General features: G+C 43.0%; 1 protein-coding gene across 1 annotated transcript; it reads left to right on the top strand.

Moving 5' to 3' along the window:
* The first annotated feature begins 99 nt into the window (after positions 1-99).
* On the top strand, positions 100-18929 carry KLHL22 (kelch like family member 22). Its single transcript, XM_063172855.1, has 7 exons — positions 100-183; positions 8324-8585; positions 10909-11074; positions 12198-12916; positions 14044-14236; positions 14890-15123; positions 17780-18929. Exons 2-7 carry the CDS (start codon positions 8350-8352, stop codon positions 18155-18157), a joined length of 1926 nt encoding a protein of 641 aa, XP_063028925.1. The 5' UTR covers positions 100-183; positions 8324-8349; the 3' UTR covers positions 18158-18929.
* The last annotated feature ends 5187 nt before the right edge of the window (positions 18930-24116 follow it).

Below are 24116 nucleotides of genomic sequence, written 5' to 3'. Positions count from 1 at the left end.
CGGCAGCCCCGCGTTCCCCGCGGCCGTGACCGGCCCGGCGCTCACCGGGCACAGCAGCGGCACCTGGCCGGGCGGTGCTGGGGCCGCCCACGCCGCCCGCCCCGGTTCCGGCCGCCGCCGCCCCTCCCTCGCCCGGTGGGTTCCGGGTCGCACATGAAGGCGGAGGCGCCGCCGCCGCTCTCGGTAGGTGCTGCGGCGGGGGCGGGGGAGCGCGGGCCCCGGCCGGGCTGCTCCCCTGCCGGCGGCACCGGCGCTGCCGTTCCCGGGGGGCCGCGGTGGGAGCGTGTCCTGGCCCGACCCCGGCCGAGGCCGCGGCCCCCGCCTCAGGGCTGCCCTCCTCAGGGCTGCCCTCCGCGGGCACCGGGGCAGGGAGGGCGCCCCACGGCCGAAGCCGCTGCCGGGGCCGTGGCTGCAGCCGGCGGCGCGACCCGCCCGGGCCCGGCAGCCCCAGCCCAGCCCCGGCAGGGTGAGGCCGGCCCCGGTACCGGCACGAGGGGCGAGCACGGCGGGTGTCAGCCCTGCAAGGGCAATGGCAGCCCGGCAGGAGAAAGTAAAACCGTGACTGGGCTCGACCTGGCTGTGACCTCCTCCTCTTCCTCCTCCTCAGGGCTGGTCCGGAGCCAGCTGCCTCAGGGAGGGGCGAGCGGTGCCAGGTCACCTTCCCCCGCAGGGAACGCTGCTCGTTCTCTGGCACTGCTGAGAAATGGCGAAACCATGGGGCAAAACCCCACAGACTCCTGCCAGGACAAAATTCATGTGGTGAATAATGTGAAAGAATTCCTGTTCATGAGAAACTGGAGCTGGAAATGCTGGAAGAGGCCCTTGCTCTCTTCCGGGTCATTTAAGTGTTGTGTTTGGCATAGGAATAATTACTATCTAACTTTTTTCCTCCTTGTGTTTTAGAATGCTTAAAAAGTCACTATGTGATTTAAGCAATTCAGTCAATCAGGTTGAATTCTTGGCAGCTACCTGAGTTTCTCAAAATTCTTTGAGCAGATTGCCTAATATATAAATTGCACAACAGAAAACATTACAGTTCTATGAATGTGGGTAAGTTGCAACACTGAAGATACAACTAAGATAAAACACTCAAATTAGAAAGCTCATGTTCTGTAGGTTGTTAGTACAACCTAAAGAACATGGGCTTTCTAATTTGAGTGTTTTACCTCATCTGTATCTTCAGGGAGGAAAAAATACTTAAATTTTAAAAATTATTCATGGGAGGAAAAAATATTTTTGAATACCCGTTTATTTAATTATAGATATACTCCATGCCGGTGTTGTCATATACATTTTAAATGAGGTGCTTTATTCTGGATATGTCTTAGAAATAACTTGTAATGATTTGGGAGGGAAAAAAGCAAAACCAAAAAAAATCAGGTGTTTGCTGAAAGGAATGAATGCCAGCATTTGTGAGACAGCAGCATTTGCAAAAGCTGTTTCCCAAGACACACCTTTGGGTTCCTCCCACTGTTCAAGTATGCTACTAATGCTAGAAACTGAAAATGGCTCAGAAAGTCAATTCAGAGTGTGTTCTGCTTATTCCCATTAGTGATGTGATGGAGGACTGTGTGTACAGACCAGGCAAAAGCACATCATCATTTGAGTGCTCAAAAATAATGCTGAGATACGGAATAATACCAGATACCCTCCTTTCTTTCCTTCTTTTCCTAGGGACCTGGTCAAAAGGAGTTGTTTGGGTTGTTCCTTGTATTTGTAGGAGGTTCCTGAAATGGAGTATTTTAGAATATTTATTTTTGCACAGTTGTGAATGCATAGAGGGATCCTGAAAGAATTACTGATAAAAGCTTCTGCCTTCCCGTTTCCTTGCAAAAGCCTGAAACTGGCTCAAGTTTTATCTACACATAACATGAACTCAGTTGGCTTCTCTGTAGCAAGTGCCCATTACACATTATCACACAGCTGGTGAATTATTCTGCTATTTGCACTCCAGTCAGAATGAACAATAGTTTTGCTTTTCATTTTACATTGTTTGTGGCATCGCATTTGTTTTCCCAACTATTTTGGCAGGCACCCAGCTGCCTCCCTTGCTCCTCATTCCCTGAGTTAGCTGATGTGTGTTTGTGTGTCCTGCCTGCAGATCCCCAGGGCTCAGCACTTTGCTCCTGCAGCTTGTCTCTTCAGGCTTGAAACCTGCTTTAAGTCCTAATCCTTGTCGCTCCCTAGGGAGAGATGAAGGTGTGGGCAGCCTTAGGGCACAGATTTCCAAATTCTTCCAGTGCATTAAAAATTTTAAGTGCCTGATGTGTTTGGATCCCAACCAGCAGAGCACACTGGCTGTTCTGTGTCGGGGAAAAGCCCCTGCAAGAAGGGACCAAGAGGAACTACATCACTTTGAGCAGCAAAAGCAAAGTCATGCTGGGTGAGAGGAGCTCCAGATGTCACAGCAGGCAGGAGACAGGCCTGGCTGCAAGGCAGCTTTGGAAGGAGAACCCTGGGGGTCCTGATGAGCTGAATGCGATTTCTCCAGTGGGGTCCAGCTTCATTCTGGGCTGTGTCAGCAAGAGTACAGCCAGTAGATCGTGTGGATTATTACTTCCCACTCTGTTAAGCCTTCATAATCCCAAAAAACTGCCCAGTTTTGAGCTCTCTACTGAAAGAAAAAGCTGAGAATTCAGTGGAGGAGCCATATAGGGCAGGAGCACTTACAAGAGGATACAAGCACCTGCAAGGCAAGAGCACTGGATTTTGTTCAGTACAGGGCAAAAAGAATAAGGGCAGAGCCAGCTGACATTTTTTAAGCTACCTAATGGGCACAGGACAGTGTAGAGCCAAACTCTCCTTTGTGCATGCCAGGGATGAGAGGCAACTGTCACAAATTGCAGAGAGAAAATTCACACAGCTAAAGAAAAAAATAAATCTGCTGGTTAAACAATCAGTTTTCTGACTGCTGACAAGGATGGAGATTTTGCTCTTGACTAGACAAGGCTCTCCACATCCTGACCTGATTTTGAAGGTTTCCCTGCTTTGAGCAGATTGGACTAGAGACCTCCCAAAGTTTCTTTTTCAGTCTAAACGATTCCACACTTCTAAGAAAGCAAGGGACCCCCACCAAGCTGGAGCCACCTGTCCATATGGCAGTGAGCTGAACAGATTTGGATACCCGACACCAGCAAGCCTGAGTTTATTTTGGGCACAGCTGATGCACAAGAAAATATCACTGTGTGCGTAAAACACCTCTTTGGAGTGATGTAACTGACAGCCACGAGCTCCTGAGTACAAAAATGGCTGAGTTTCCATAGAAACTAACTTGGTTAATCCTTCCTGCATCCAGCCATTTCTCTACAGGAGAGAATCAAGGCTGTCAGCACAACTTTACAAGAAGACACCCCCAAAGGCACACATGCAGGTGACATCAGGGGCATCTCTGTGAGCTGGATGCTGGTCAGCAAGGGGAGAATACCTGGCTAGGTGTGTATCACACCACACACACCAACTACTTCAGCACTGGAAATGAGCTGTACCTTGTTAGAGCACAGCATCCTTCTCCAGAAAAGAGAGGCTGAGTTAATTCCTGTAATAATCTATACCATGTTAAACAGCATCCCTCCCCAGAAAAGATAGGCTGAGTTAATTCCTGTAATGGCAGCACATGTGTGACAATGGATCTGTGCTGAAAAACATCATTAGGACAGACATTGCATTCTTCTCTATCTTATCTGTCTTGCCATGCCCTTAACTTTTCCCTTCCCCTCTGCTTGTAGTTGAGTTACTCCATTTCTAGACCTTAAAAGGTGTTCTTAAAAGGATAAGGATTTTTAGTGAGCATACCAGTTTCTCACCATTTTGCCATTGATCAAACTACAGTGCATTCCCTAAATTCCTCCTGTCCCACTGCCAACTTCCTCAATCATAACCCACATACCTTTATTATGAAAGCAGATATTCTGTTGTTGATCAGAGAGGAGATTTTATTTTTAAAAATTACCATGACTCTTTTAATGGGTAGTTAATTAATTATTTCAGTTGAATAATCAGAAGGCTAAGACCTCTACTTTTCTTTGTGCCAGTAATCAGCAGAAGCATGTTGTAGAATTTGAATACAAGACAACCACAGAGTTATCTGCAGGTCACTGAGACATTCAGCTTTCACTGTGTCCATAGCTGGTGATTCAGTGAACTTTGTGTATAATACAGGAAAGAGAAGAAAGAACTTCTTTGCTCCCTCCATTGCAAGGCATGGCTGCCTTCTCTTGGTTCCCAGATGGAATCCAGACACAGAATGTAGAAGATTTCAGTCCACTGAAAAAGAGCAGCCTTGTGTTTCTAGGTACCCCTGAGGGTTTTTCCATTTATGGGGGATTTTTCTGCCTGTTGTCATTTTTTTAACTCCTTGATTCAAAGTGACCAAACAGCCAACATCTTTCTACACTTGCCTGCAGACATGCACATACAATTACTGATCTCATATGCTTTCTTCTTTATGTACTGGAAACTCAGTTGTAATACCTTAAAATTGATCACTACATCAACCCACATCCTCTAAAATACAAACTAACACAACTGCAGGGTCAAATACATTGTCCAGCCAGCAAAGAACATGTCTAGCCTGATTTTCTCTGCAGTTTCAAAGTGGTCAGAACAAGGACTTGCCTGTTTCTGCAGACAACATCCCACAGCACATGAGACAATACTTGTTGTCTTTGCTACTGTTAAAGATGCACAATGAACTCAAAGAATTCCTCATATTTCCCACCTGCAGGGTTAGTTCTGCAGTACTCAGCCACTGAACTGACAACTGACCACTGAGAAATTTTCTCAAGAAGAGAAGGGAAAGCAAACATATTACTCAAATTTCTAAGAGCTTGTCTCAGTCCCAGAGCTGTTTTCACAATAACAGAGATAAGAGAGCAGAGAAGCCTTAGGAACATCCTATGAGCAAGAAGCTGAAGGTACAAGCAGGAAGCTGAGAGTAGAGAAGCTCAGGTTGGAGGAACAAACCTGTTCTGTCTCTCTGTCCAGAACTGTCCTGCTTACATTACATTTAGGCAGCTTTGTGTTGGTTTTGGGTTTTTTAAAATAAAGATTAGGCAAAATTGATTTTTAGACAGCATCAAATGCACAAAGCACACTGGTCAGACCACACAGTTTGAGAAGCAGGGTGCTGTGCTAACAGCAACATCCCTCCTCAGCAATTTTGTAATCAGATTTAGAACAATACCCAAAGAAATACACAAAATGATCAATCAACTCAGCGAACACACTGCATTTAATCCAGAAACCTCAAATCCCAAATCCATCCCACTTCTCTTTGAAAGAAGCCCACAACACAACCCCACTAACCCTGCCTGAGCAGCTGCTCCTGGGGCAGCTGCTGCAGAGCTGAGCACCCTCAGCTGAGGGAATCCTGCTGGCCACATCCCCACAGCCACCCTGTGGTCCTCTGCCCTCCTTGGGCTCACGCCTCTTGTCTGACAGCTCCTGAAACTGCCCAGGTAGGAGTTAAGAGGGTTTTGGCTCACATCTGTCAGTCAGACTTTATAGATTAATACGACAAATGTTCACCTTTAATTGCTTAGGCTGGGAGCAGTTCCTCAGGATGATGTACAAGCACCACCCCGAGGGACAGTCCAGCTCACCAGTGACAGCTGGGTACAGCCCAGGGACAGGAGTTGGGAACAGGAGGTCAGCACTGCCAGAATTCAGAAAGGAGAGCACAGCAAAAAATCTGCAGGTTCAGCTGTTACCCAGCCAAAAATCAGCTGTGGAGGATGGCTCAGCTGCACTCCCAGCATCTCCTCTTGCCCACACTGGGTGGTCACAGCAGAGCTGGTTGGTTCAGCTCTTGATAATGGTTGTGGCATAATTGAAGTATCTACTCCAATTAAGTGTGAGATAAACTCCCTGCAGATCTGCAGGACAGCTCCCACTTGTCACTGAGAGCTGTTCAGATACTAATGCTCACACTGGCTACAGAATCACTAAATAATTTATCCTTTTAATGTATTTCTATTTTCTCTCTTTCATAATACCATTTCATCTTCCTGCTTCCAGTTACATTTGTAAGATCAGATCTCTTCTGGGGCTTTACTTGCTGAAAGCCTCATCCTCTTTCTGTTACTTTTTCAGATTATTCAGCTCGAGAATATATTCTGAACAGTTACTATCTTCAATAATATTAAATAAAATTAAATTAATAAAGGCTTGCATTATTGTATGGGTTTCCCACTCTACCCTGCATGTATCTCTGTCTGTAACAAGCTTCCCCTACAATACATTTATTTTCTAACACTTATTACAGGGCTTCAGTGCCCCTGTAGTTTTATCTCTCTCTTATCTTGCCTTGGCCTCTCTCCCACCAATGACTGCAGTATAAAATATAGGATTGTATCAAAGGTCCCCCTAATCCTGAAATGTCCTTGGATTCAGAAAATAGTTAATTTGTTGCTTTTACTTCTGCTTTTTGATACAGTAATTTTACTTCCATAGGGACTCCTTTTGATACAGCTCTCTAAGAGGAAAAGATAAAACCTGTTTTGGAGCTTTAACCACATTAAACCACATTAGCAGAGTTAATCTTAATCAGTTCCTCATTTGGACCATATGTCACCCTACTTTGGTTTTGCTGTATTTCCTTTTAGTGAAATGGGAAATTTCTGATCAACATCATGTAACACTCACTGCTTCACTTGCCTTTCTTACTACATTATTTCCCTTGCCTCAATCCATCACTCTTAGTATTCCCCAGGAGCAAATGCAATGATACACTAATGTTTTGTCTGCTTTCATTTGATTTCTAGGAAAAGCATCAACCTGTCATGAAAAATAAGCCATTACTCATCTCTTCAGCTGATGATGGATAGTTTTCCCTCTCTAATCAACCTGAGTGCTCCCCACAAAGCTGTTTTGTCAGAGCTGCTCTTGGTTTTGCTGGCAAAGAGCAGATAAACATTAATTCACTTTCTCAGGGTATTTTCCATCCCATTCACCTTTTGTTTTGGGCAGTGTAGGGTAACTTCCTCAGGCAGAACAATAAACATTCTCATATTTCTTGGTGTCATCTGGGCAGCTCCTTCCTGGCTGCCATGCCCAGAGTACCTGCAGTGTTTGAGATCTGCAGTGCTGCCCTCACTGTCTGTGGCTGCCACAATGAAACAATGGTTCCATTTCTTCACTCTCTGTTTGCATTTGCTGGGTTTGTTCTCTTCTGCTTCCCTGACTGCTGCTAACCCCTTGTGACTGTCCCTTGTGGTTCTAAGCTATTTCCCAGGCTGCTGAAGAGAGGATCATCTGAGTGTGTCAGCAGCCAAATCAGCTCACTTATTTCCTTTGGCTAATGGGGGGTGTTTTTTAATGTGTGCTGACAACTGGATAGAGTCTATAAGCCCTGACTGCCACAACTTCTGACATTCTTCAAAGACAATGGACAGGGTAAATTACAGGATGGTAGAAGAGGACTCATGAGATTTTGATTGCTTAACCATAGACATGAAACAATCACTTGCAGAGAGTTTTTTACAGATGTTTCCCAATGTGCCGTAGGGGACCTTCCCAGTGTGTCAGTGGCAGCCCTAGAAAAAGGTACAGGATAGCCTTGGACAGTGCCCATTCTGGAGGAAATACTTCCTCTCTGCAGGGAGTCATGGGGAAGTGGAAAGTAGCTGTGCATGCCTGCTTGAAATTGCCAAAATAAAGAAACTCACTTTGAAACCTGCAGTTTCGTACAGTATTCTGCACAATTAAGGTTGGAAATGTGCTTAGCTACAGAAAATGCAAAAAGCAAAAACAGGGAGAGAGAGGAGAGAGGAGATTCTGTGATGAAATATTAATAGAAAGATGGAAGGTGCAATTTATACTGCTGAAAAGTTACCTGAGAATGCCAGGCGCTTGGAATTTGGCATAATTCCAATTTGAAATTTGGCAAGATTACCATTTGGAATTTGGCAAAATTTTGGTCCATTTTCTGTTGCAGATGATGCAGAAATACAAAAGAAACAAGGGGGTTTGGTAATGGATTGGCAAGTGAAACTCTTGCTAAGAAAAAAAATACCTGCTGACACGTACTCTGATATTGGTGTGAAAACCCAGGAATCAGAATACCTGACTCCTGGGTTTGGAAAACCTTATTCTTATTTGGAAAACCTGTTTTTGGAAAACCTTATTGTACCCCTTTGGTGTGCTGATGTCCATCTGTGTGTTTTCAGTATAATTTGGAACAATTTGTCCAGGGCAGAGCTGTCTCCCCATTACCTGAAGAGTCGCGTTATTTTCTGCGACGGGCAAGGCTCAGAGCGCCGTCTGTAAAGCAAAAAGCACAAACCTTTGCCGATTCCGCTGTCTCACAGATTTCATTCTGCTGCAGCTGGTGGCCGAGCATTTGTGCCTGGGATGGCTGAGGAGCAGGAGCTGACTCAGGCCCACAGAGGTGCCCTGGAGGCGCCGGTGCAGCAGCAGCAGCAGCGCAGCAGCAGCACGTACCGCAGCGCGGAGCACTCGCAGGCGCTGCTCAGCGGGCTGGTGTCGCTCCGGGACAGCAGCATCCTCTTCGATGTGGTGCTGGTGGTGGAGGACAAACCCATCGAGGCTCATCGCATCCTCCTGGCTGCCTCCTGTGACTACTTCAGGTATGCTGCTGTCACCCTGGTTCTTGAAGTTTTTCTGATTTTTACATTCTTGTAACGAACTTTCTCACATGCTTTCTGTAAATAACTTATTGGTTTGCATTCTTTTATGGACGAAGAGAAATTTGATAGACTTGGTTTGTCCAGTGTCATTGGAGAGGTGGCACTGTCATCCTCCAATCCACTTCTGGAAATTAAAAAACTTTTGGAAATCAATAAATGTTGGAGTCAGAAATTAAACGCCCTCTTTTACCTTAGAAAGTCCAGTGTCCGCTGTGGTGGTGTTTGTAGGGGTCTTAGGACGAGGGAAGAGATGAGATTCTTGACCCCATGTTTCAGAAGGTTGATTTATTTTATGATATATATTATATTAAAAGAAAATTATATATTAAAACATATATTTATATATAATATACAATGTATACTATATTAAAAGAATAGAAAAAAGGATTTCATCAGAAGGTTAGCAAGGAATAGAAAGGAATGCTAACAAAAGCTCATGACTCTCAGAGAGTCCGAGCCAGCTGACTGTGATTGGCCATTAATTAGAAACAACTACATGAGACCAAACAAAGATGCACCTGTTGCATTCCACAGCAGCAGATAACCATTGTTTACATTTTGTTCCTGAGGCCTCTCAGCTTCTCAGGAGAAAAAATCCCAGCAAAAAGATTTTTCATAAAATATGTCTTTGAACGTCCGCGTTCTTTTATTTCGTGTCCTAGAGCGACACACTGCAGCAACAGGCACTTGTGGTGTTGTTGTGGGTCTTAGGATGAGGTGAGAGATGAGAATTGACTCCCAAGTTCTCAGAAGGCTGATTTATTATTTTATTATATTATATTAAAAGAAAATGATATATTAAAACTATACTAAAGAAAGAGAAGGGAGATATCAGAAGGCTAGAAAAGAATGAATAATAAAAACCCCTGACTGACTAGAGAGTCTGACACAGCTGGACTGGGATTGGTTATGAAGTAAAGACAATTCACATGCTGGGTAAACAATTCTCCAAATCACATTCCAAATAGGAAAACATGGAAAGGTTGAAGCTTCTCAGGAGAAAAAATCCTGGCAAAGGGATTTTTCATAAAATATCACAGTAACGGGCACGTGGCTGGCTGTTAGTCACAGCTGTGACACCCAAAGCTTCTGGCTGGGCAGACTCCTTCTGAATGGAAAATCAGACCTGTAAGATGGAGCTGAGGCTGTTGTAGCCACATTTCTCCTCACAGAGAAAAGCAAGGCAATCTTCCCAAGAATATTTCTGGGATTCACATTCTCTGAACCTCAGAGAACAATCTAAACAATTCTCATCTCATTTGCTGTGCCTGTGTTGTGCAAAAGTAGAATGCAATATGGAGATTGTTTACCCAGTGATGGAGTTTTGTTTCCTTGGCCTGTCAGGGCCAGGTGTGTGTGTGTGTCTCAGGACTGGTTCTGTGCAGTGGAGTGCAGTTGAGTGATTGGCACATTCAGTTTAGATGTAATGTAACATAATGTAATATAGTATAATAAAGTAATTAATTAGCCTTCTTTTGCTCTTTCTACAATACTGCCTCCTGCCTGTTCCTGTGTTATTCTCAGCACAAGAGTGACAGGCTGTTTCAAAATACTAACTATGGCTTTATTCATCTCTCTGTTATTTCTCTGCAGAAATAAAGCTCTTGTTCCTGCACACTGAGCTTACCTCCACTAAATTCACTGTGGTACTTGGAGGTTTATAAAGAGGAGAGACTATCTGAACTGGTGTCTTCTGCTTAAGTGCACTCTAAGTGGCTTTTAACATATCCTTGGCATTGTAAGACTTTGCCTGTGGTGGTGATCATTTCATAATACACAAAACCTCACTGGAGCTGGGTCACTGCTGTGTGCCTGTAGGGTGACTCACTGGCCATTAAACCAGGCAGTCCCCAGGCAATGTGATGAGCAGTTCCTTTGTTTTCATAGAGCAAACACCCAAGTCAATCCAGACAAATTTCTAACTGAAGGAAGAACTGCTCTGCCTTGGAAAAAAAATCCCACTGTCCCGAGTTCCTCTGTTTCCTCTTCCCCCACACCCAGAGTATCTGCCTTGGGTGGGTATTTAAGTCCTTCACTTGTGAACTGTCCCTTCTAGGTTGCCCCTACTGCTTTCCTGCACAATGAAGTGTTACTTTCTTAGGACCTAAAGGCCTGTACTCTTAACTTAGATCACATTAAAGTGTCCAGCTAGGTTTTTGTATTTCCGAATATTTTTTATGTTCCCAGGACAACATAAGATGAGCAAACTGGAAATAGCTTCAATGCAAATCTGCCATAGCATGTGCCATTGTCTGTTTTGCAGAGGAATGTTTGCAGGAGGATTGAGAGAGATGGAACAAGAAGAAGTTCATATTCATGGCATCACCTACAATGCAATGTGTAAAATCTTGAACTTCATTTACACTTCTGAGCTGGAACTCAGTGTGAACAGTGTACAGGAAACCTTAGCTGCAGCCTGTCAGCTCCAGGTGAGGTACTGGGAGATGTGACAAAAAAGAAACAAAAGCAATGATGAAAGAAACAGAAAACATGGATATCTAGTTAGAGGGAGGGTTAAGAGGTGAGCAGGAGCTTGGGCATGATAAGAAGGATTTCTGGGATGCTGTATCCACTGCAACTAACTGTGGAAGGGTAGGAACAATGAATGGGTACTTGCACATCTCATTTGTGCCAGTGGTTCGTTAGTTAAAACATTACCCATTTCATCTAGAGAAGTATTTTATGTAGCATTCACTTTCACTGATGTGTTTGTGAAAGTTTCCCTGAAACAGAAAATCCCTGGCCTATGGTAAAGAATTGGGTTTGCTGCTCAGAAATTGTTGTGCTGCTCAAGGTGAGTCCACAGGCACATGAGCTCTCCTGACCCCATCACTACAGGAAATCCTGCCACTATGGTCTGCACTGAGTGCAGGGTTCATGTGCTTTTAAGACAAGTTTTTTTCCTTTCTAATTTCCCCTGCAGCTAACTGCTGCACAAGGCTTTGGTACTAAATCCTAAACTTTGTGAGTGCTTGCTTGGGTTGGTTTTTACATACTTTGTTAGCAGAGGGGCTCCTGGACAGCAGTTAGATCTTTGTTCCTCCTGCCAGATACAACTTCAAATTGTGTTCAGAAGACAGTACTAAATATTCATTTTCCTTTCCAATGGCTTCCTGTGCTCTTGAGTGAAATATTTGTTAGAGATACAATCTTTGATATAGCATGTCTGTAGTGCTCTGGGAAAACAAGCACAGAGTGACTGTAATCACCTTGTCCTGTGTGTTTTCCTGGCTGCTCCAAGCAGGCAGCAGAGCAGGCAGTGCCCAGGGTTACACATGTCCTGGAAGGCACATTGCTGCTGCACCTGAGGCCAAGCTTAGCCTTGCAGCAGAGCATGGCTAGAAGAGCTGTGTTATATTCATCCACACACCCATGCTGAGTTCTGTTTCTCTAGGGAAAGCTGAATAGGGCACAGGTGACCACGGTGCTCAGACTGTGAGGAGAGCAGCCATTCTCTGGACAATTTCCATACAGTCATCCCAGGCTTCAGTCTCCTGTCTTTTAAGTGTGGGGCAGGTGGTGTCTGAAATGGAAAACCTCTCTGTCTTGCAGATTCCAGAAGTCATTAAGTTCTGTTGTGATTTCCTCATGTCCTGGGTCGATGAAGAGAACATCCTTGATGTGTACAGACTAGCTGACCACTATGACTTGAAGCATTTGAGTGAGCAGCTGGACTCCTACATTCTGAAGAACTTCACAGCTTTCTCAAGGACACAGGTGTACCGACAGCTGCCCCTGCAGAAGGTCTACTCCCTTCTCAGCAGCAACCGCTTGGAGGTTAACTATGAGTTTGAAGTTTATGATGGAGCACTTTTTTATCATTATTCTCCAGAGGAACTGGAGACAGATCAGGTCTCCCTGATGGAGCCCCTTAAGCTACTTGAGACAGTTCGTTTTCCTCTGATGGAACCCCAGATCCTGCAAAGACTCCATGACAAATTAAGCCCATGTCCTTTAAAAGATACAGTTGCAGATGCATTAATGTACCACAAGAATGAATGTCTTCAGCCAATGCTTCAGAGCTCCCAGACACAGCTGAGATCAGAGTTCCAGTGTGTAGTGGGATTTGGAGGGATGCATTCTACTCCCTCCATTGTCCTCAGTGATCAAGCCAAGTATCTGAACCCTTTGTTGGGGGAGTGGAGGCACTTTACAGCTGCACTAGCCCCCAGAATGTCCAACCAAGGGATTGCTGTTCTCAATAATTTTGTATATTTAATTGGTGGAGACAACAATGTAAGTGGTTTTCGAGCCGAGTCAAGGTGTTGGAGGTAAGATAAGGATAATCCTGCTATTAATTTTATTGCCTATTTCTGATTCAGTAAGCCAGCAGACAGTCAGTACACTTGCCAGCCAAAAGATCAGGAACTGAGCAGGAGCCTCACTGAAAGCAAACACAAGAAATGAGCTTCATTTAATGAGCTTCATAGTAACAGGAAGCTCCCAGCAGTGCTTGTGAGACAAAGCTGAGCCTGACAGTGTAGAAACAGCTACTCCTTCAAGAGTGTTACTTGTGCTTCTTTCTGCCTTGTTGGAGGAGGGAGTATTAAAGGTGTGGGAAGCAGTAATGAGCCTGAACTCTAGGCTGTCTAGATGTTCTCTAACTAGCATTTTCTGGAAGTCTTCTATGTGTAGTTTTTGTCCCAGTACAAAAGGATTTAAAATAAAATGTTCTTACCAACAGATTTTCAAGAATCTGTGTGCACAAGAGCAGCATTCCAGAGTGCTTTTATATTACTGTGTGACAGGGAAGAGCAGGAGGGAGGAGCAGGTTTAGACCTTCATCCCCTTTACATTGCAAAAACAGATATAAACCCTTCTGTCTTTATATTGTGCTCAGTTCACAAGTCTTAGCTGAGTTGCTCTTATTTTATGGCATGGATAATTTCAATTCTCAACCAGTTTTCTCTGTAACTAAAATTTCCAGATGAGAGAGTTAGTTTGACATGAAAGTGAATAATGAGATTCACTTTGAGCAGCAGATATTTGGGGAAAAGAATCAAAGATATTTATATCAAAGAATCAACATATTTATGCCATTCTTGTATTCTTGAAGATCCAGATTGAGTCTTTGTGCTATTTTTAGATTGTGTTACCTTGTAGAATGGCTTTGTGCAAACAGAGATTGTGATGTGTAACCTGACAGCAGTGTACAAGATAATGGAAAACCTAGGCTTTGATAGCATCATTATGTCAGCCAAACTACATCTTCTATAAATAGAACAAAACAACTTTGCTAATAATAAAATGCTGACAAGGCCAAATTTCACATCACTGAGAGATGAGTTCAATTTCAGCTGAAGCCAGTGCAGTACCCACATCCCCAGAGCTGTCTGGTATTCCTGCAGTGATTCTGCAGCTGCAGGAATAACTTTCTTTGATCCCATTCTTTTGCAAGGTATGACCCACGACACAACAGATGGTTCCAGATCCAGTCCCTGCAGCAGGAGCATGCTGACCTCAGTGTTTGTGTCGTGGACAACTATATTTATGCCGTCGCAGGCCGAGATTACCATGAGGACCTGAGGGAAGTGGAGAGGTATGACCCTAAAACCAACACTTGGGAATATGTGACACCTCTGAAGAAGGAGGTAAGGAGTGCATTAGCCACACACACTACCACAGTCCCTCAATTCCTTATTTAAGCTTGCTAGATGTTTTTCTCAGGTGTAACTTTTGATTTGCTGATATTCAGATGGGAAGCAGTAAATTCTGTAAATGGAGTAAATGGATGACAAGAAAATGAAATAATAATATATGTAAATTACATTTTCCAGTTAAATGTTATTTTTTTCCTCTTTCTTGTTGATTTTGCCTGCATCTTTATTGTGTTAATCCTTAAAGCTATTAATAAAACAAATAATAAATGTGTGTCACTGCTGGAAATATAAAAAGCCTGAATTAAGTGCTACTGAGTAGAATAACTTGCATTCCTGATAATGCTGCTTGTATAAGAAAAATCACCAATAAAAAGGCTTCCAGGTAGATTAGGGAGTAAGGTTATAGTATGAAGGAACAATAAAGACAGAGAATGCTGCATTTCTGGAACTTTTAGAAATTCTAGTGTGTTTCATTAAGAAATTCACAATTATAATATCTTAAAGAAAACTGTCCATAAGAAAATCCTTTCTGCTTTTGATCTCTGCATAACTCATGACCAATATCACTCCCTTCATGTCTATTCCCTGCTTCCAAACCGGGAGAAATACCCAAGGTGTTGCTTTGCCGCGGTTGTGCCGTGCAGGTGTACGCGCACGCGGGAGCGGCGCTGGACGGGAAGATGTACATCTCGTGTGGCAGGAGAGGAGAGGATTACCTGAAGGAGCTGCAGTGCTACGACCCCAGGACGGAGCGCTGGGACGCGCTGGCCGACGGCCCCGTGCGGCGCGCGTGGCACGGCATGGCCGCGCTGCTGGGCAAGCTCTACGTCATCGGGGGCAGCAACAACGACTCCGGCTACAGGAGGGACGTGCACCAGGTGAGAGCAGGGCACGCCTTGGGAGATCCACGTCTCTGGGCTGTTGTTGGAGGCCCCTCTGGTTAGTTATGGACCCTGGCCTCTCGGGGCATTTCTGGGTCACTGCAACCCCAAGGTTGTTCAAAGTCTCTTTTCCCAGCCCGGTGCTTGAAGAAGGAGTCAGAGCTCTTCATTTCTCAGTCTCAAGGTTGTTCATTGTTCCTCATCTATAGAAAATTTTCTCCTGCCCTGCCCGAGGTCCGTCCAACAGGACAGTTCCAGGCACTCTGCCTGCCCCCAGGGCAGTGTTATGTCTTTATACTAAAAACTACGTGTACAATTATTATAAATCAAAGGCAACTCTGACAAAGGGGAGAGAGAATGATGCATCTGACTCCATCATCAGAAGGCCAATGAATTACTTTATTACACGATACTATGTACATTGTATCTAAACTGAATCTGCCATGCACTCACCCTTGCTCACAACTGCTCACACTGCACTCATCTCTGATTCTCTCCTGACTGTCCCATTACACACACACCTGGCCCTGATAGGCCAAGGGAACAAACATCCTCACTCTGGGTAAATAATCTCCATATTGCATTCTACTATAGCACAACACAGGCACAGCAAGTGAGATAAGAATTGTGTTTTCCTTCTTCTCTGCTTGTCTCACAGTTTCTTTCTGTTCAGAGGGCATGTGAATACAACATACAATGTTTACAATTGCTTCCCAATACCTATCACCCATGTCAGACAGTGAGCTTCTACTCTAAACCAATCTGTAAGTGCCAACATCACAGCAAGAGATGGAGGCCAAGAAGAAGAAGGAGAAAGGCTGGACACACCCAGTTCCCTCCATCTTGCCTCCTGAACCCCCATACCAAAAACTTTAAAATCTACTTTTCCACCCCATGATAACTTCACTAATATTCTACCTAAACTGTTGTGGCTTGCTGATCTTCATATAGGGTTGGTAATTTGCTCCACGGGTCATAATCAAACCCCCAGGTGTTCTGGGCTCTGTGCCAGGGTCCCTGAGCCCCCTGGCAGGGGTCCTGGACAGCAGAGGGATGTTCTGGGTTCCCACACTGGCCCACACGGTCCTACATGGACAAAGCAAAAGACAAGAAATACTCTTCTCCACGTGGGGACAAGTGTCCTGTTTATTGGCTTGGGAAGGGACACCTCAGACTCTGGCAACCCCCAGGCAGAAAGAGAGGGTTCCCTTCTTGCAGGAGACTTTTATACCTGAGGAATGGGGCAGGGGAAGAGGACCCCAGCCAGTGGGATACCATTGAGGAGGGGTAACCAGGGGCCAGACCACCAGGGGTTATAGGATGAGGGAGAGACCATGTGATGGGAGAAGGGAATAACAATCCATGTGACATAACATAAACTATTTAGTGCAATACAACAACACCTGGGTCTTTTCTTGGCTACTTGTGGATGCTGGCACTTAGATGTAATGTCTTTCTCCTACTGAGTGTGCAAATAAAACTGTCTGCTCAGCTAGATGAGCTCTCCCCCACTCACCTGCAGAACTGGCAATGATTTCTTTACTGTTGTAAATAAACATTACTGTCTTGAACACTTTGTCTCACCCACAAAGCACTAAAGCTCCAGCACTTGGAATTCTTACCAATTTTAAAACATCTCTGATGGATAACTTCATTGGCATGCATATGCCCAGTAAAACATCAGTTAAATTTCCTTTATGCTGTCTTTCCATTAATTTTTTATAAGTGGAGAACTTTTGAATTACCCATGTGTAATTGCAGGGCAGAGCTGTTAAGGATGTAAATTCCTACATATTGCCCCTACTTGGGGGTATGTTGGATGGCAGTTGTATAATGCAATTAAAATGTACAGTATGGTAAAAGACATCTGGAGAGAACCTTATTGCAGCTTCTAGAACTGCTAGAGACTTGAAAAGAAGAAGAAATGCAGAGAAATGCAGTAAGTTCCTGCATATTCCCCTTACTTGGGGGTACTGGATGGCAGCTGTATAATGAAATTAAAATGTAATTAAAATGTACAGTGTCTGATTATAAGAGACATCTGGAGAGAATTCTCTTCAGCCTTATTCCAGCTTCTAGAACTGCTAGAGACTTGAAAAGAAGACACAAAAAGTAACTGTTTTTATAGAGCCAGTGGAGATGGCAGAATTAAATCTAGCTGAAGAGTGTGTCTGAATGATAAGAAGGTGCCTACAAATGAAAGCAGTTAGCCAAGTAGGTACCAATGAAATCTGAAGCTCTCCAACATATGGCACAGAGGCAGCTTAGCAGATTTGTCATATTTGTATGTTCCAGCATTTCTTCTCTAATATGCAAACAGGTGAATTATGTCTGGGCTTATATTAGCACGTGTCCCCATCTCTTTCACTTTTGTATACATTTTAGGAATGACATAAGCTGTTACTCCAGCAGCAGGGACAGAACTTGTGATTTCAAAACTATGTGGCATCTGTGCACAAATTTCTGCTGAGTACTGTACTTGTATTAGGTAGTCACATGCTGGCTCCATTATCAACTGATGACATTCCTTCCTAAACAGTTTACATTATGGCCAGCCTACAAGTTTATGGCCAAGGATAAACTGGCCAAGCATAAAAATATGGCCAAGGATACAAGTCCAGTTTTGCCTTCTCTCATTTCTTTTTTTTTATAGGTTGCCTGCTATAAGCCAAGCACTGATCAGTGGACAAATGTGTGCCCACTTCCTGCAGGACATGGAGAGCCAGGCATTGCAGTCTTAGACAACAGGATTTATGTGCTGGGAGGCAGATCCCACAACAGGGGAATCCGCATGGACTATGTGCACATTTATGATGCAGAGAGAGACTGCTGGGAGGAAGGGCCCCAGCTGGAGGATGACATTTCTGGCATGGCTGCCTGTGTCCTCACATTGCCCAGGGCTATTTTAATGGAAACAGAGAAGTGGCTCTCAGAATGGCATGCAGACAGAATGAAGCATCATCTTGACTTTCCACCAGAAGTTATGAGTGTATCAGACTGGGAGGAATTTGACAACTCAAGTGAAGATTAGAAAATTTTAATTTTTTTTCTTTTTTGCCAGTGAATGAAGAAATGAAGGCTTGGGAAAAGTACTTGAGAGATTTTATATGTCTTTCTTATATCATAAAAGTATTTAAAGGTTTTAAAAAGAAGTGTTTCGCACAAGATGCCATTCACAGTCAATACCTGCCCACCTGCAAGTGTCCTGCACAAAATGCACTGGCAGTCAGTACTGCCCCCCTGCCAGAAAGCAGCATTTTCACAGTAACCACACAACTGCCATTTCCCCCAGGTGTATAGAGGTTCTTGTACTTTGGAGGAGGCTTTTCTCAGCCTTCAGCATGGACAGAAAAAAGCACAGAAGGCTCAGCTTGACTAGCTTCTTTCCTTCCAGCTTTCAGCTCAAAATGGCTTCTTGAGATTTTTTTTTTCCTTTTCTTTTGGGTAATAAAACTTCCTAGCCAGCTTAATACAGGAAGGTAACACCTAGTGCTGCCCTCCTGTGCCAGGTGTCAGACAGCTTGATTAGGTTTTCAGCAGGAGTGAACATACAGAAACAGGAAGAGTAGCAAGTCTGAACCTTCATCCCATCTGGGCATGCAGCCATCCGTGGAACTGGCTGAGAGTCTGTGAACTGACACCCACTCCTGAACTTCTATACTGCAAGTTCTGTCAACACAGTGGAAAGGAGATTTCTAGAAAAATCTCTCTGTACAGAATATGGCAATCTCATAATTTCATGGTCAGACACATTTCATTGTTCTCAACCAGAAATTAATAAATTCTTGTCAGAACTTTTTTAACTGCTGTCTCCGTTTTATTAACAGTGATGTGGTGGCTGAAAGTTTCATTATATCCTGCAGCAGGATTGGCAAAGTTACTCCAGCCTGGGAGATGGGCAGGTTTTTCATTCTTTTATTATAGGCTTTACAAGAGAATAAAGACAGCAGACATTGGTTTGCCACAGCAAAAGAAAAAAAAATAATGAGATAACAAGAAGTATGGGAGATTACACTGGTCCAAGACTCTGCAGTAGCTGAACCAATGCCAGGAACTACAGCTGAGAAAGATAAGGCACAGTAAATCCTTCCTTCATGGGGCCTTAAAATAATTGGTTCCTGACTCCTATCTTGCTTACCATTAGGTTAGAAGCTGATTTAAAGTCTGAACCAGTGTGGTACTGAACATTGTGAGATCCTTCCTGTAGGAGGGGTGGAGTAATCAGTGCAGAAAATCCTGAAAAACTCCCAAAAGCTTTTAAATCTTACAGCAATAATGGGCTTGCAGAAAGGCAAACCAGTGACAATCATGGGACTAGGCAAGTGTCATCACTTGTGACAAATACTGCACTTGGATGTGCCACTCAGAGAAATGCAGGAAATTCCTGCATATTCCCCCTGCTTGGGGTATTGGTTATGGAGGCAAAGATGATTTCAAACCAGACCTCAGTTACTCTGCTTTAGTAGACTGGGCTGCTGGAACAAGATTAAGAGTACTTGCACATTTGTTTGAATAAGTTCAATAGCTTTGTCTTGGTAAGAGGGACATTTGTTGGACTTCAGCACTGTCAATTTTCTTCAGCACTTCTTTCACTGTCATTTCTTCAGCACTGTCAGTTTTCTTCAGCACTTCTTTCACTGTCATTTCTTCAGTACTGTCAATTTTCAGCTCCATCTCTGAACCTTTGCCAATTGGCAAATAAAACAAAAGACCTGGTAACAGCAGGAAACCCTGATTATGAGCTTTTTCAGAAAATAATTCTTTGATAGTGAACTCTGGTCTGCGCACAGGGTCTGGAAATACAGACTTTATTACACTGCAATATTAGAGACTGATAAATATTCATTTTTTGCCTGCAGAGTTACTTGTGATGGGTAGGAATTCAATGTAGCCTGCAGATGTAGGGACATCCCTCTCTGACCCGGCTATCACTAGAACCACCCCTTCCAGACTGCAGGGGGCAATTTGTTTCCTCTGCAAAAAAGTGATTAAAATGATTGTTTTCCATTTTCTATTTTAACCAGCACCTCTAGACAGACCAGTGATGTTATACAAAGATATTGGGTTATTTTTGTTATTTAGATGAAACCTTACTTAGCCTCTATAACAATGAAAAAAGAATTAATCATTCTTTGTCTAGCTCCTTTTCCTGTGTGTGCCACTAGAGGGTATTACTCACTGTTACAAATAACCAAGCTAATTCTTAGATTACAGAGAACAGAAGACATTCATGAGTAATTAATGAGCCAAAGGAACTTCTTGAGAAAACTTTGGGGGAGAAGGTTTCCATCTTTCTACCCTGTCACTCCTTCTGTGTGTGAATACTGAACCATTATTCCATTTATATGCATATGCTTTTTTGTGAATACTGATTGCTAGAGAGCCATCCATTATTCCATTTTCAGGATATGCTATTTTGTGATTTTATTATTCACTAAATGTTGCAGTTGGATGCTCTGCAAAGCTAATGAATGTAAGGCTCAGGATGCAGTTGCAAGGGAATTACTTAAAGCAGATGATCACCTACCTTAGCACATATATATATATATATGCCAGTTATATACTATATATTATATAATATATATAATATTATATATTTTTATTTATATATATTTATATATATTTTTTATTTATATATATATATATATATGCCAGTATATATATTATATATATATATATATATATATATATTACCAGGTAAAATAACCCTAAGTTACATGAACTAACCCTAAGGACAGGTAATATTTGATTAAAATATAACTTTTTGTTTTCAGCCCCAAAATTTCTTTACATCTGAGCAAAATATGATTGTTAAATATTACTCTATGCACTATCTTACTTGCATGTATTTCATTTAGGTAAAAAACCAAAGAGTTTAGCTCAAACCATCCCAATCATTTTTTTAGCAGTTGCTCATTTTAGGCCAGCATGTCTTTTTTTCCAAACTCTCACACACACACTAAATAATAATAAAATTGCTTTGCTTTAAAAATGTCAATTTTCTCTTACTCAGCAGACATAAAGCACTTCTTGTTTACTGCCATTACCTACATAAACAAAATAGGAAAGATTTAAGGTTTGATAGGAGGATTTTTCAGGATTATGCAGGAAAAATTACAGGTTGATACAAGAGCTGTAATTATTATTGATTGGTTTTCCTTTCAGGAACTGAACTTTCATGAGCCCACTTAAGCTTTCTGTTACCTCAAGAAAAACATTTACTCATAGGGACTTCCAGCTGATTCTGTACTTCTTTTTAATTTATAAATTCTCTGGTGTCCTAAATTTGTCAATCTTGTATCTGACAGTAAAAGGCTTTTTTTTTTTAATTTTGTTTTTACGGTAAGCTCTCTGAGCCAACAAGACATTGTGGGCAGATGGACAATGAACTAAGAAAGCTTTAAGTTATTTCTGATCTGTGAGAGAACAATCAAACAGCTCTTCCAGGACTGAGTGATCAAAATACCAACACTCAAACTGCTGATACATTAGGAAGTCCAGAAGAATAGTAATTAGCTTCCTTGATGATCTATTTTCCTATTTCCTGCCAGCACAGAGGTAAAGCTGTACAGGCATATTTGCCAGATTTGTAATTAGTGGACTTGTATCCTGAAGTATTTCAGGCTTCCACATTTGCAGAAGTGATTGTGATTGCTTCAGTTTTGTTTCATAACTGCTTTCACTACTGTATTTCTTCTCCAGCTGTCTACTTCCAAATCCAACAGATCCTTTCCCATTTCCCTCCTAGTTTAAATTATGGTTGTTAATTTTGCATTGGAAGCATAGCCAGTACTTGATTTGAAACAAAATAAGGATTTTTATTCTGTCCCCTTGACAGAAATTTACTTTTTACTTAGGGATGAGCCACATGTACAATTTATTTGGCACTCAGCCCAACTGATGGGATCAAAAGCTTCTGGTGAAGGGAAGAAGGAACAGCTGGGCACAGGAAAGAGGTGCAGGGCCTTCTCAAGGGAATATTCTGCCAGCTGAGGTTTGTTTCATGGGCAGCTGATGCACTTTGGAGCTCCCCATCTCCTCCACTGCATCAGAACTGGCCCTGCTCAGCTGCCAACAGGTAAAGTCAGAGAGAACAAAGGTTTTTATATGTGCTAAAAGGGTAAAGTGGTACCAGACATGCATCCATTCTTCCTAAACCAAATGCATCTGTAGGGGTGTAATACACCTGAGATGATTTGCTGTAGTCTAGGGAGTTGGAGCCCAGTCTTATCAGAAAACATTCATGATGAACAAATCACCTTTTTCTCATATGGAAGCAGAATGTGGGATCTTTTACCTAAAATACCTGGTTTAGTTTAACCACAATTGCTAAAATTGAGGAGGGAATTACTTAAAGGATGCACACATCACACAATACAAGTTCAGAACATCTAATTTAAAAATTCATTCAAACTGAAAACCTCTCCATGCCTTAGAATCCTCTCTGGGTGGGAAGGTGGAAGTGCTGGTTCTTCAGCAGCAGTCCAGCACAAAAACTGGTTTATAATTAATACTACCTATTTCTGACAAGTTCCAACTATTTTGAGATTCTTGTATTATCTCTACAAAATGGAGGCAAAATCACTATGTATTATTGGTTTTTATTTTAACAAAAATTGCAATTCAATCAAATGAAGCAGCAGGAATTTTTATTTCCTTTTTATATACTATGAGTAATTAAATCTGCTGCAAACTTACAGCTTTTGTAATTATTTTTAAACATTATTTAGCATATTATTGCAAGTCCAATTGCTATATTTTGGTCTGTATTTTGGCCATGGTCAGACAGAAAGCAAGCCAGATCTGTTCAAATGACACAAGAAAACATCATAACCTTCATTTTGTATTGTAGCCTGACTACAGGTGTTTAAAACTGACTTACTGGCAGATACAAGCACTCAAACCAGGAGGAATGGATCAGAGGTATAGCTACTAAGTAAGATTTCCTAGTAAGTAAGATTTCCTAGTAATGGATGAATTTTTTTTTGCATAGATGTGACTTTTCAGATGCAATTATTCATCTCTAGGTCACTGTTCTGCTGTACATGACTAACAGCTGTTGTTTTCCACCCAGGAGATGGCTGGATGTCAGCAGCTAGTAAAATGATACCTGCACATGGATTTAGGGACTGCTTTAAGATCGTTTCATCTTAATGATGAGACTTTTCCTGGATGGTTTTGCCTAAAACGACACTGGAGAAGTCTTCCATTTTAGATCATTTGGACTCTGCTAAATGCCTGCAGAGACAGAGCCCATATGTTCCAATCCAGACACCTCAGCTGGCACTGGCTGCCAACGCAGGATGAGGAACAAAGAGCAAAAAAATGACTGAGTAATGACTGAACTTTTGGAAAAGAGCATGAAATAAAGACAGCAAAGCTGCAATAACACTGCACAACAGTCCAGTTAAGGGCTTCAAGACAGACATCTTAAATCTATTTCTCATTTAAACTGGATTTTTTTTTTTCTTTCAAGCGCTGCTTCATTTCACGTTGCCAGCCCTGAAGCAAAACGAATACCAGAAGCACAAATTAAACGAAGTCACAAGACTGAGCTAAAATCACACCATTTGCAGAGGTTTCTACACCTCCGGGGAGCAGCGCCGTTCTTCTGTCGCGCCCTTGCCCAGTGCGGCTGGACAGAGCCCCGGCACTGAGTCAGGGCTCCCGGCGCCAAGCTCAAATTCAAACAGCTCATCCGCACCGTGTGCCAAGCGCTGCCCCCGGGCCCTGCTGAGTCCTTTCCGGGGCTTCCTTCCTCTTCAGCGGCTGCGGCACCATCGTCCGTCCCGCCTGGGCCACGCCGGGCTCTGACCCCGTTATCTGGGAACAGGGCTATGAAGAGGCAGGAAACGGCCCCTTAGAGCACGTAGGAAATTATCTGGAGATCAGAGATGATTATCGCAGCGGGCCGTTTTGTTCCTTAAAAGAAAATTAATTAACTAGTAAAAAGCAGCAAAACCTCAGGGGAGGTGGTGTCTGTCTGCAAA

Source organism: Melospiza melodia, chromosome 20 (assembly GCF_035770615.1).
Source record: "Melospiza melodia melodia isolate bMelMel2 chromosome 20, bMelMel2.pri, whole genome shotgun sequence".
Taxonomy (NCBI): domain Eukaryota; kingdom Metazoa; phylum Chordata; class Aves; order Passeriformes; family Passerellidae; genus Melospiza; species Melospiza melodia.
The sequence above is the reverse complement of the archived record's forward strand: the minus strand, read 5'-3'. Positions and strand labels throughout refer to the sequence as shown.

Excerpts from the sequence above, each read along its gene's own strand:
- KLHL22 (XM_063172855.1), top strand. The coding sequence starts at position 8,350 with ATGGCTGAGGAGCAGGAGCTGACTCAGGCCCACAGAGGTGCCCTGGAG. Across the intron at positions 12,917-14,043 it reads GCCGAGTCAAGGTGTTGGAG|GTATGACCCACGACACAACA; the intron begins GTAAGATAAGGA and ends TTCTTTTGCAAG. Across the intron at positions 15,124-17,779 it reads ACAGGAGGGACGTGCACCAG|GTTGCCTGCTATAAGCCAAG; the intron begins GTGAGAGCAGGG and ends TTTTTTTTATAG.